Below are 14,285 nucleotides of genomic sequence, written 5' to 3' on the forward strand. Positions count from 1 at the left end.
GTCGTGCACATCCAGCAAGATAATAATAATAATTATTGACGTACGTCAACGCTATTCACTGTCGTTTTGCATCGTGCATCGTGTATGACCTTGGCTGGACGTACGTCAAGATGGACCGTGAATAAGACGCTTTACTTAATGATCTAAGGTTAGTAACGATCTGGGTTCCTAAATTTAGGATACTAACTTGCTAAATATTATTAGCGTTTAGCTACTATTATGTATTCTGTGCTATTATATTGGGGAATATGTAGGCATTTAGACCTGTGGAATATAAAGGTGTTCTGTGATGGGGCGATTACACCTAACGAGTACAGTGGCGTGTCAGTGTCCTCAGCCGAGTGCTCGGTTGGTATAAACACTTTAACGAGTGCTCGGCCGAGTACTCGGCCGAGAAGAGCAGCCAGAGAGTCATAGAATCCCTATTTGTATACTAGGCCGAGTACCCACCACCCCGCTTCATTCTTCTGCCCCCGCAGCGATCCCGCTCGGCACGTATAAACACGCACTCGCTTGTCACTCGGCCACTCGCCACTCGTTCGTTATTCGTCATCAAGCAGGGTGCGTGTTTGTGTACTTTTTCAAACAATTTATCAAAATCTCAATTAAAATGGCCGCTAATAACAAATGGATCTACTGCAATTCATTAAAAAGGCTATTTGTTGCTCCAAGGGCATTTCGCCTTAAAATCCATTTTCTGGTCCAAATTCGTTGATCTTCCTCTTCTAATAAATCCCACAATTCGTTAGTATCTATCTGGTAACAGCCGATTTAAAATCCGTTTAAATTCTTTTTTTTTTTCGATCCATTTCAGACGTCCGCGTGGTGATCAAAACTGAACTGACTCGCCACTAGTGTAAATACGTGTTAATAAACAACCACTCGGTTCGGCAACTCTCTCGACCGAGAGCTTATTTACTGACTCGCCACTGTACTCGTTATGCTAGGCGTCCATTACAGGCGGATCGGGCCGGGCCGCATCGCAACGGGCCGTCTCTAATGGACGCGCTGTTTGCTCCTGCGTCCACCTGTACGGGGCGCGGCGGACCGCCTAGGCGGATTTTATCTAACAGACGCTCGCCGCTTACATCCGCCTTCCTGCGTCCACTAGACGGGTCGGGGCGGGCCGGGCCGCAGCGCACCACCGGCAGAAATCCGCCTGCGAAGCGATATCCGCCAATGCGTTGCGGCCCGCCCCGACCCGATCCGTCGCTAATGGACGATGTTTCATACAAAACATAGGCCGGCGTATTTTTGCGTTGCGATGCGGCCCGGCCCGATCCGCCTAGTGGACGCCTAGCATTAGGTGTAATCGTTCCATGAGGTTGTGACTGTCAACTGTCAAGAAGACTTGATTATCTTGATACATATATGTCAAAATACATGTTATGAATAATTATTTTAATCTAAATAAAATATTTTTCATTTTATATACAGCACTGCCATTTATAAAATAAATTGAATTATAAGTATATAAAGTCTTTTCTTCAATTCGAAATAGAATAATAGTGAATAAAATAATTAGGAAAATGGAGTGGCTAGGATCTACAATTTTAAAATCATTTTGGCGTCCAACTTTCAATTTCGTTAGGTTAGATTACATTAAAATAGATAAGACGATCGTTTTCTTTCACCAAGCTGAATTAATATTAACAAAGTTATGAATTTCAGAACGCGATATCATGCTGATAAAACGCGGTTGGTGCGAAGGTATGGGTATGAAGAGAAATTGTGGTGTGGTGGATTATTACCAAGATCTCTCGGTAAACGTTTGCCTATGCCAGAATACAGGTAATGATAGTAAATTATATTATAGAATTATAATTATTTAATGACTCCTTGATTACGAAGATTTCGATAATAATAATTTATTCTGCTATTTCTATTTTTATATTATATTATTAATCTTCGTTATTCCATGTAGGCCAGCTAACCCATGGACTGAACGTAAAGCTCTGTATGGACAGAATGATTACATTGATATCTTGGGCAATGGAGATTTGCATCCTGTTAAAACATTATACACAGTTCCGGCTTGGATAAGAGGCGTTAGTGGTAATGAATACCAGGTAAATATTCTTGAATTAATGTCTTTCAAATTAGAAAATCAAATATCCCTAACTCATATACTTCAGTTCATAATACATTATATGATATATTATAATTAAATCATTAAACAAATAAAATAAAATTAATGTAATATTTATGAAATGTATCCCTTGATATGATAACCCTGAAAATTATATAAACTTTATTGCATATTTTACTAAAGTCATATTTTATACATTATGTATATAATAACTAATCCATATTTATTTCCTTTAGGTTCTCCTTCGTAAGAAAAAGTTGTTTTCTAAAACTGCTGTGCCAAGAGAGAGACCTACAAAATGGAAACAAATGGAGAAGCGGATATCTTTCCTCTATAGGAAACTTAACAGAAAAACAAAAACTGGAATGTCTAGAGATTAGAATATTTAAGTAGTTTTTATTGTTAATTAATAAATAGTAGTCAAAACAAACAATCTTAGTATAAATTTGGTTTTAATAGATATTACAATTTACAAAACATGGCGGAGTACTTTGAAAAAAATACTTGACTTACTTTTAAAATATTTAAAGAAGGTAATTGTCTGAAAATTTTTGAGACCATTTTGCCATAGCTTGCAGTGGTTTTGTCAAAATTTTGTGGAAGACAACTTTAGTTTAGTTTCTAACTTTTGATACAACATAAGCATTTAGCTGATGACTAAATAACTTAGAAAAGGGGTCGGAAATTTCTAAATAACAATAGTCTGTTTATATTTTATTATTTATTTATTGATCTTCACACTATATTACATTTTATTCATTTGACTAGCATTATTTACTGATTGATTTTAAATCATAGCTTACTTTCTAATATACTTAGCTAATATATTTTTAAAACATGTATTCCATTTTCTATGTATATTTCATAGCCAGCGTCAGTTTCTGAATATAATTCTATGATACTGAATTCTATATCACAACATAAGCATTTAGCTGATGACTCACACTGTCTTATTATGTACTTATGAACACATTCCCTAACTTATCATATACCCATACTTTACTTTACTATTTTTTTCTTTCTTTCTTTATATCTAATGATAAAAGTAGGGATAATATTGTACATGTAAAAAATCATGTTAATGGTGTCCTCACAAATTTAGGTTATGGCATTCAATTTACTCTCTAGCAAATAAAAATTCTTAGATGAATTAAGATTCATCTCCTATTGTCTTCAGAACCTAACGCCAAAGTACACATTCAAACATATCAATTTATACATTTATAGAAGATGTCTCCAGTCTTCTTTTATCATATCTGCAGCTTTTTCTGCGATCATTACAACAGGGGCATGTGTATGTGATGCAGGTATACGAGGTATAATAGACGCATCGGCGACCCTTAAATTGCTGATTCCTTTGACTTGCAAGCGAGGATTTACCACAGCGCTGGGGTCTCTAGCCGGCCCCATTTTGCAGGTCCCCACCTGAAAATTTATAAGGAGCATTATATTTATAGTTGCTTTTGACTTCATCGAAGGATTCTAAAGTTGGTTTAGTTGAGAAAGACGTGCAGAGTTTTATCGTAAGGTGATTATCACACTGCCTGTTACGTGTCAAAGGCTCAAAGCACTTACGCGGGTACTTGCGGGAGTACATCGTGCGTGTCTTTTACGCACTTTTTTACGTTTGTAGGCGCTATATCTGCATGAACTCACGTGGTTGTATTTTCTGTGTGTTGGAATATCTGTATATTTACGAGTTAGGCTGTTTTTTTTGTATGGTGTCTTTCGATGTTAGCCAGAAGGGCTTCTACATTTTAACGCGGACGCGTGGGAAAACTGAAGGTTCACCCTGGTAGAGACATGCGCAAGGGCGTCCCCCCTTGACGGGGATCTCTTGGGCTGTCGCTTGAGTGGAGGAGGCCGGAAGGGCCCTAGTCGGACGCGCGCTCACCCGGGTGAGCGCGGGAACGCGGAACAAGGGACCTCGTCTTCGTCGGCGAAGACGGTATACGCTTTCTGCTGTGAAGTAGGCTGTGTGGTGCGTTGTAGTGTGATAATCGCCTTAATAGCTAAATTGGCGCTCTTTGTTTATATGTTCAGACATTGTTTTTAAAATTGCATGCTTATATCCTTGATTAGTTTCTAGTTATTTGTTACTTACTTGATGGTCTAACGTTATTGATGTTTGCATTATTGCACATTCCCAATATTCGTCAGAATCAAATTCTAAATGTTCACAGCCTGGGAATGGAACATTGTTTAACCTTGTCCCATATCTTTGAAACGCCTTTGTGCTAATAACTTTTTGAGTCTGTAAAAAAATAATTTTGCATTTGCAATTAAAAGCACACCTATCGACCATACCTAAATCTCACGCTCACTACTCCATTCGCATTGTTAGTTTTTTTGTAAACTTTTCCATGTTTCCAAGCGAGAGAAAGAAGTTTTTTTTTTTTTTTATGAGAAAGAAGTTAGAACCAAAATTGGTTACATTTTGTAATAAACATTAAGTTACTTACAAGCCGCACGCCTTCTCTCAGTGCTTTAATGTCATTTGGATGATCGAAATAATTTGGATGAATTTTAGGGTGGTCATCAAATTTTGCGCTCCTGAGTGTCAGCCGGCCATAACTTTGAGGGCGTATTAATACTGGATTTATTGCAAATGACTGCTGTCTCTCTTTTAATGGTAGAGAACCGTAGACTTTCCAATAAAACTGATCCGTAACTCCTAAAGAAGTAATGAGAACGTTTAAAAAGAACATTATAATATTATAAGGTATCTGTCTAAATACCTTCATTCTGTAGATATATTACCAAGTAGGGATCGAATTATTCCTAAAAAGTCGCCTGCAAGGGATCCTGCTCCCATGACTAGTTCAATATCTGGACGTCCTTCGGCAAGGTCGCTTCCATATTGAGTTTGGGTAAAAGCAAGACCAGCAGCTCCGCCCGGCAATGTGAGCGGTCCTCGTCCAGCCATGTAAGCAGCTGCTGATGTGGGCGAGGCAGCCAACATCTGCAAAATATGTAGTATAATACATCGCGAGAAGCTAATTTTCGATACAATCAGTATAACTTACATAACTTACATAATATTATTATTGATTACATAACCATTTCTAAATTTCGTACTTACATCATTTACGCAAAGTCCTGTCTGATTTACTATAAATGCATTTCCGGAGAACGTGACGTGATCTTGGAGGTTGTAACCAACAGGAGAATCTATTATGGGATTGATTCCAACATCGAGGAGGTGCTCTTGCGGTCCTACTCCTGATAACATAAGAAGCTGCGCCGAACCGATCGTACCCGCTGCAAGTATTACTTCTTTACGTGCAAATACCCGACGTCTGTAATACCAAGAAATTTTTTAAATAAATTTATTTTCCTTCTTATTTTCATTCAATTTTTGTAATTAAAGTTGTCATGTGATAAGATAAGAAGTTTCAGATGAGAGAAACTAATTTAATTTTGACTTAATTCTGACCGTTTTTTGTTAGGTAGTAGGTATATAATATTTTCATTAATAATAATTAAGCTTCCATAAGTGTACAAATTAAATTGCTCAGGTTACGTACAATTCAATTTGATCAGGTAGGTAGTTACTATTAAAACTTAGTTGGTAAATAATTAATTGTCAAAATGTTAATCAAACTAACTTACTTACCTCTTATTATGTTTTATAAACTCGACTCCAACAGCAGCTTTTGTGTCAGAATTTATTAAAATTCGTCTAACTGTTGAGAATTTTGACACTTTTAAATTCTTTCTAAAACGGACTGGCTCTAAAAAAGCTTTAGATGCACTACATCTTCTACCATTGCGAATGGTCGCTTGCGGTTTTGAAAAACCAATTAATCGTTCTCCATTTGGATCATTCCATTCATAACCGAGTTCCTCTCCCGCACCCTTGAACGCATTGTCAAGAGGTGATGAGTATGAAGCGTAATCAATATCCATATAACCACCCACACCATGATATGTTGAATTCTTCAGTTCATTGATTCGTATATTTTCTGATTTCTTAAAATAAGGTAATACTTCATCGTAACTCCACCCATTGTTACCCATGCGAGCCCAGTCATTATAATCTTCAGGATGTCCTCTTTGATATATTAAGAAATTGAGTACGCTGCTTCCACCTAGTACTTTACCACGAGGCATATAACATACATTGCCCCGGAGATCTCTGCAGGCTCTTTTCTCCGGCTCTGACGTATAATCCCAATTCATGGGTGTTATGGACATAAAAGGCGCGAATATAGGTATATCGGAAAAGAAATTTTCATTGCCACCAGCTTCTAATAAAAGAACGTTCCACTTTGTTATTTCAGACAATCTATTTGCTAATACGCATCCTGCCGAGCCGGCTCCGATAATAATAAAATCAAAATCTTGTTTATCTTTAGGAGTATAATCAGGTATGAATCCTTCTTTCTTATTTTGAGGTAATGGTCGAAATAAATCGGTCCAAAGATCAAAAAAGTTATTTATTTGAGATCCAGCTAACGAAAAGCTGCTTATAATTACGAAAAATACACAGGATTTCATTTCGACTTATTTATTTTTCTTCATTTCTGAAACAATTTCAATTTTCATTAATTATTAATTGATCTATATAATAAAAGTGAATCGCAACATGTGTTGGGAAGCGTAAAACCCGGGAAACGGCTCTACCAATCCGGTCCATTGTTTTTAAGTTTTTTTATTTTAAGAAAACATGAAAAAGGGGCAATACAACTTTGGCTTGGGTAGCTAACTAGTTTAAATAACTTTGTCTACATAAAAAAAATTGAAAACTAGATTTCCTCCCGCGGTTTCACCCGCTTTGTCTAAAGCCTAGTAAATTACAGGGTGTCCCAAAAAGTAGTGATGAACGGAAGCTGGGAGATAGAGGACCAAGAGGGCTATCCGAATCACCCCCATGTGTGTTATGCGATTTTTCGTATTTTCGGAGTTATTACATTTTTTTCAATTTTTCATCTATCGCCGAGTACGCTGAGATTTTTATTTATGGTGACGTGAATTGTTGCGCTAGATGCTTGATCTTTTTTTGTGTGCTAAGCTGAAAGATAGGCCAATTCAGTATGGTAACATTTACTATCGTTAGATCTTCGAATGGAATAAAAAAAAGAATTAAATGCCAAGAAAGATAAAATTACCCAGTATGTTCATAACTTCAAGGGCCCATAAAAAAATAAAATCACATAAAAAAGGTTTTCCATTTGGCTTTTAAAAACTTGCTCTATCGATCAGGTAGCTACCCTAAAAATTTCATTTTATTATTCTGAAGGCTTCAATCGAAAAATTGAAATCTAAATGTGGTAAGTGCAAAATTTTTATTAACATGATGGTCATTAAAACCAATAAATAGGTGTTTAATTACCAGAATTTTTTTTAAATAGCCCCGCTGTTGCTCAATGCAAGTGCGACATCACCGTAAAAAGTTGTCTTTTAAATGTCTGAATGCTTTTTTATCATTTTTAATGGTTTCTTCTGCTACTATGAATTTCCGGGTTATTTCGTCCAAATTGTGGCATTCTCTCAAGTAGCCGAGGTCTTTTTAGTATCCCCATTGAAACAAATCAATGGGGTTTAGGTCGAGGGACCGTGGAGGCCAGGCTTTAAAGCAGGCGTCACCGACGCATGCGCAGGCTGCAACGACCAATCCATCTTTCAGGGTATTTTTGCCCTTTAGCCTGGCCTCCACGGTCTCCGCACATAAACCCTATTGAATTTTTTCCGTGGGGATACTACAAAGACGAGAGACTGCCACAATTTGGACGAAATAACCCGGAAATTCATAGTAGCAGAAGAAACCATTAAAAATGATAAAAGAGCATTCAGACATTAAAAAGACAACTTTTTACGGTGATGTCGCACTTGCATTGAGCAACAGCGGGGCTATTTTAAAAAAATTCTGGTAATTAAACACCTATTTATTGGTTTTAATGACCATCATGTTAATAAAAATTTTGCACTTACCACATTTAGATTTCAATTTTTCGATTGAAGCCTTCAGAATAATAAAATGAAATTTTTAGGGTAGCTACCTGATCGATACAGCAAGTTTTTAAAAGCCAAATGGAAAACCTTTTTTATGTGATTTTATTTTTTTATGGGCCCTTGAAGTTATGAACATACTGGGTAATTTTATCTTTCTTGGCATTTAATTCTTTTTTTTATTCCATTCGAAGATCTAACGATAGTAAATGTTACCATACTGAATTGGCCTATCTTTCAGCTTAGCACACAAAAAAAAATCAAGCATCTAGCGCAATAATTCACGTCACCATAAATAAAAATCTCATCGTACTCGGCGATAGATGAAAAATTGAAAAAAATGTAATAACTCCGAAAATACGAAAAATCGCATAACACACATGGGGGTGATTCGGATAGCCCTCTAAGTCCTCTACCTCCCAGCTTCAGTATATCACTACTTTTTGGGACACCCTGTATAAAAAAATCTTCCTCTCATTTACTATATCCAATTTATATGTACCTACAGAATTACAGATACGCAGACGGCGAAAGCGACTTTGTTTTATACTAATTACTTACTAGGTATGTACGTACCTAGTGAGGAAAACTATTTAGGTACACCATAGGTACCTACACTATTGTTTAACTAAAAAGAGATTCGATTCATTCCTCTTGTCCTTGTACTTGTTCATAAATAAAAGATATAATTCTACGTATAAAGTCAAGGCCACCACATTCACATAATACATATTAACGTAATGTAGATGACCTTCAAACCAGCTGATCAGAACACGCGTGGTGACCTTGTTGCTTGCATTATGCCCAAATGAAGTGACGTAGCATAGATACCGATATAAGTGTATAAATTATATCAGATTTATTATTTATATGCAAAAGAATGCGTAAATTGTTATGGATAACGTCACATAAATATTACCTACGATAAATATTTCGTCATAACCATTTTTTTAATATTTAACGTAACGTCTACGTCTATGTCTATGTTGGTACTATACCTATACAGATTTATTATAAACATTATAGGTACATTATATACATATTTGAATTGTCTTTGTAATTCGCAAATACCTACAATAAAAAATATGTAGCGAGGATAGTTAGGGATATACCTTGGTTTCCCTATATTCCAAGGCAGCCAAAACCAAGTACCTACATAATACATGATTATCTATATATAGCATTACGCAGGTGCAATTGTGAAAAAATAATAATTGTTAGGCAGTAGGTATAATTCATTTCTTATACGAGCATGAAACTCCATAATAAACAATTTTGAATAAATACCGCTGCACAGTAACGACACACAATGACTTTACACTTTACAGAAGCCTGATCATATTATCACATACATGCTAAAGTCAATACGACATCAAACAAATATGTTTTTAGTGTGTGCCTGTTGGGCTGGAGTTTTCGAAGTGTTTTATATTAAAACTAGCGGTCCGCCCCGGCTTCGCCCGTGGTACATATTTCGCAATAAAAGTTAGCCTATGTTCTTTCTCAGGGTCTAAAGATTATCTGTGCCAAATTTCATCAAAATCGATCCAGTAGTTTATGCGTGAAAACCATACATACATACATACATACATACAAACCTTTCCTCTTTATAATATTAGTAAGTATAGATATATAAAGCGTTATACTTATAATATCAAATATGTAGGTATCTATATTTAGATCACTGAATTATGTTGCACTGTAAATTATCATGAAATTAAGTATTATTAGAGCAGTTGGGTCTCGGTGGTTGAGGATGGCTTGAGGTTTCAGACTTCAATAAATTAAACTAACTTATATTAAAATATAAAAAGTTTAAAGAAATTTTATCAAACATCTCTTGGCCAAGGTCGTAGATTATATTATGGCATATAAACCAACATATATGAAACCTGTGTCTCAGAATACTCAATAGTAGCTAACGCTTCCTGTGTCCTTACATTCTAAATGAATCAATGGGTTATTTAACACATTATGACAATTTGTCTCAATTTATTTGCACATTAGCAACCTTTTGTACCTACTACGTAATAATATTATGTTTGATCAATTTGATAGAAAAATCTTACTAATGGCACGAAGATTTTATTGTACCTATATACCTATAATACCTATATACATATAGAAACAAAAAAAAAATTGCAAAACATAGTAAAATATCACCATACATTAAAATGTAGATAGGATTTTGTGCTTGATTTGAGAAAATAAAAATATATTTTTATCCTTAGTTTTTATCTTAATTATATTCAATGCCACGAGAGATTTTTTTTATTGACATAAATCTGAGATATATTTAAGTGAAACATGAATTTATGATGCTGTATGCTTCAATTAAAAAAATAATGTTGTAGGTATGCAGTAGACATATTTATTTAAAAACATAATATACCTATGTAAATTGTATCTAAAGGATTTGCTAATTGAGATTAGTTCCATAGATTCAATATTATCTGAAAGAAAAAACATAGGTTACTACATATTTTATAAACGGGCATTACTTTCCATATATTATATAATTTATTTGAACAAAGATTGTTATTATTTGTTATTACTTACGTAATTTTATTTATTTTTATTAATGCAATATGATAAGTGTCTATGTAAAGAAAGAAACATTTATAAGACTCAACACAATTAAAACAAGACAATTACAAGTCGAACAATACTATAAAATAAATAGGAAGTTTTATTATAAACGAAAACTTAAACATACTTACTGTACACCTAAACTGAGTAACTATTGAAAGTGTTTGGAAATCCCAAACTGTACCTATTTGCAATTTAAGTTGACAAATACCTAATACGTATTTTTAGATACAAGAATTGATGTTAATTTATATTTTTATTCAAATTAAATGAAATCTCATTTCAAATCTCTACTTAAAACTAAGGGTAAGTTGAACTATATTTTGTAATATATGTATTTATTTTAGATTTCGAACTAAAGAAAATATTTCTCTTAATACCTACCTATACCATAAAAGAATGTTCTTTTCGTTACACTATTTATAACTCAAGAAAGGCTGAACCGACTTGGCTGTAATTGGTAAGTAATTGGAGGTAGTTTAGAACCAGGAGACGAATATAGTATACTCAGCTCTTATATTTTGGAAAATAAGTTATAATCCGGGTGGAGCCGGGGCGAACAGTTTGTAATTACTAATTATCTTGCACGTTAATATCACAAATCTTTATTTAGCTCAACTGCTCTACATCTGTTATTTATCTGCATGTATGGGTACAGCAAAGACAAGCCTTGTTCAAAATATTAATTGTTTATCATTCTTATTTACTGATATATTTTTTAAACTTATTAAAAAAATTCAATTAATTTACTTATTCGATCATGCTATAATAATGATGGATTCTTGGTACAGTGGATAACGCGCGATGGTAGAAACGGCGGCCAGCGGGTCCTGGGTCGATTCCCTGCAGACGAAATCTCGGATAAACTACATACTTTTCCATAAAGAAATTCGTTCAGTGAAACATATGTAATGTATGCATAATGCATCTGCCCCATACCCCACTAGGCGACACGGGACTTCACACTTTTAGTGGTGGAACGACCGCGACGGTTACTTTGTATATAGCTGTCTAACATTATACATACGATAACATATACATACGAATAAAAAAAAAATAGAATGAAAAATGAATGGATTTATGTTTGTGTTACAATAATTATGAATGAATAACTCGAGGGTAGATATATTTTGCAACGTAGTTATGACTTTTCAACTATTTGTATTAGACATGCTATTTAAAAGTTAAAGCAAATGTTTCATTTTTTCAATATGATCAGATAATAAGTTCTTGTTTCTATAAAATGTAATATATATTAATTATTAATACACGTTGTCATGAAGGTCAGGAAACTGTATATATTATGAAATTTATTTCGAGAATAGGTTTATTATGAAGGTTTCGTTAAGGCCATACAGAAAACATGATAGTCATCTAATTTGCACGATCACCGTGATAAGGTTCTTCGTAAACTAAAACAATATTATTGTAAAAAAATTTAATATAGAATCATATAAATATTTATATCTAGGAACTTATATAAAAACGTACAAAATTATATATATATATATATATATATATATATACGTTACGTTTAATATAAAAAGTACAAAATTAAGTAAAGCAAAACATAATTTTATTATAATACTAGGTTATGAACAAGAACATTATGATTTTATTAAAGTTACCTATAGGCTACAGGGTTCGTCCATAACTTGTAGCAATGTTTGGCCTACCATAATGGGAATTTAGGCTTGGGATAATATTATGTACCACAATAAGAATGGGAAAGTTGACGCTATAAAGGCACCCCGAAGGTTTTTAAGGAACGCGATAATATACTGTAAACATGCTATCTCTACCTGTGAGCGTGACCCAATTTTTACGGAAGCATATTCGACTCCTGCATTAATTTTAAATATCACGAAGTTGAAAATTAACACGCCAAATATAATTGAGCACTGTGGATTTCGTATTATCACACATATTATACATTTTTGACGCATTGAAAGAACAACAAATGGGCGGAAATGTTCGGTTAGATAGAGTCGATGTTTAAAATGTTATTGAAAAAAATAATTAGTTAAGTAAGTATTTATTATTTTTAATTATAAAATGAGAAAGTAAATTCATTTTTGAATTTTTTTTACCTGGTCCTTGCTATCCTTGATTTTTGTACCTAGTTGTGGCCTGGAAACCTTGTATAGTAATTCAAAACAACTCTTACATCATGGTGGAACATTTGCGATTTCGAAACTGATACTGAACTTACAAGTAACAATACTACATACTTTAGAGTTATTTTATGGCATGTAAGGTACTTGATTAATAGATATACCGATGGAATACACGTACTTTACGACGTTACCTGCATGCACAATCGACCAATATTATATGGATAGAGTAATTGAGATGGTATGCCATGTGAGTAGTCTCAGTAGAACATAGAGCAAATATATGTCGAGGTAGATGCGTTAAGTGGTACTCTAGTACACATATACCTATATTATATACTGGTTCGATTGAGAAATCGTACCGTAAAGGGTCCTCTAGCTTGTTTTTAGTCCTTGTGACAAGTTCTACCAGTAAGCTGCTATACATACATATATTTTTAAATATTTTAGTTGTTATTACAAAAATTATAAATTATTATACTAAGGATGAAAAGTAGGTAATTGCAAAATATCTAATGTATACAACATTAGATATTTTGCAATTTTTGAATAAATAAATTAGGGTACAATAAATACAAAGCCACTGGATAAACATGATTACTGTAGATACACAATAATTAACATAAAAAAATGCTAGGTTCGTTCAAATAATACCTACGTCTTAAAAGTAAATAAAACACCGTTATAACAATTGTGATACATAATAATTTATTTATCGTGATGTCATGTCGTTTAGATAGGTACTCGATAATTCTATATATTTAAGTAGAAGGAAATTACTGATGTTCCAGTATTTCATTAAGTTATAATAATTATTATTAATTACCTATAGATTCTATATATATGTATGAATTTTGAATTTTTTATTCCCTAAACGGGTACCTACTCTTTAATTGCCTCCAAACCTAGGTAAATAATGTTTGATAAAATCAAATCGTATCTATTATAATCAATTCTTATTATCTTCTTCCAAGTAGCTACCTACTTACATCTCGAAATGAAAATCATTTAAATATAATTAATAGGGGTTCTTGTAACTCATAACACAAAATATAATAAAAATTGCTTACCTACCTTAAGAACACATTTAAAACAAACACAATAGAGCACAATATGTGCTCGGTATATCCCACTTGGTCATCCAGTCACAGATGCTACCCACAGAATAATGAAAAGTTCAGATACAGATATATTAATGGCAAATATTTTTTCCCGCATCGCGCACGCACCAAGGCGTATATATAGGATTGGTCGTGTGAACATGAGCGTCCACTCAATTTAAACTTAAGGCCACAAGACGAGATCGACTGGCTCCACTGATAGGCTATTTAGCAGGCTTATATTTTACCAAATTTTTTGATAACTTATTTATATGGAAACCTTGTAAATATATTCATTTAACGAGCTGACATGCCCTTTTTGAGAAAATGCATGCAGTCATGCTTCGGTGGATTGCATTATTGCGATGACATCGTATTATAAAATATTTAACTGTGTAATAAAATAAATCAATTGCTGATCTCGCGATAGCATGAGCCTAT

General features: G+C 33.9%; 2 protein-coding genes across 3 annotated transcripts; one reads left to right on the forward strand and one right to left on the reverse strand.

Moving 5' to 3' along the window:
* The first annotated feature begins 1,359 nt into the window (after nucleotides 1-1,359).
* On the forward strand, nucleotides 1,360-2,534 carry mRpL51 (mitochondrial ribosomal protein L51). Its single transcript, XM_090119633.1, has 4 exons — nucleotides 1,360-1,591; nucleotides 1,672-1,791; nucleotides 1,925-2,069; nucleotides 2,326-2,534. Exons 1-4 carry the CDS (start codon nucleotides 1,530-1,532, stop codon nucleotides 2,467-2,469), a joined length of 471 nt encoding a protein of 156 aa, XP_089975759.1. The 5' UTR covers nucleotides 1,360-1,529; the 3' UTR covers nucleotides 2,470-2,534.
* Nucleotides 2,535-2,798: 264 nt separating this feature from the next.
* On the reverse strand, nucleotides 2,799-14,026 carry LOC149909589 (glucose dehydrogenase [FAD, quinone]-like). 2 transcript variants are annotated; one of them, XM_090119634.1, is made up of 7 exons: nucleotides 13,819-14,026; nucleotides 5,706-6,615; nucleotides 5,172-5,388; nucleotides 4,850-5,051; nucleotides 4,552-4,763; nucleotides 4,194-4,343; nucleotides 2,799-3,514 (listed from the first exon to the last, which is right to left on the reverse strand). In XM_090119634.1, the coding sequence occupies exons 2-7, from the start codon at nucleotides 6,587-6,589 to the stop codon at nucleotides 3,311-3,313; spliced, it is 1,869 nt and encodes a 622-aa protein (XP_089975760.1). In that variant the 5' UTR covers nucleotides 6,590-6,615; nucleotides 13,819-14,026; the 3' UTR covers nucleotides 2,799-3,310. The 2 variants fall into 2 exon arrangements, with proteins under 2 accessions (XP_089975760.1, XP_089975761.1); XM_090119635.1 differs by lacking the exon at nucleotides 13,819-14,026 and adding an exon at nucleotides 12,721-12,792.
* Between the last annotated feature and the right edge of the window lie 259 nt (nucleotides 14,027-14,285).

This window comes from Colias eurytheme, chromosome 3, assembly GCF_061535395.1.
Source record: "Colias eurytheme isolate Ceu_HAF_F1 chromosome 3, ilColEury1 Martin Lab GWU primary, whole genome shotgun sequence".
NCBI classification, from domain to species: domain Eukaryota; kingdom Metazoa; phylum Arthropoda; class Insecta; order Lepidoptera; family Pieridae; genus Colias; species Colias eurytheme.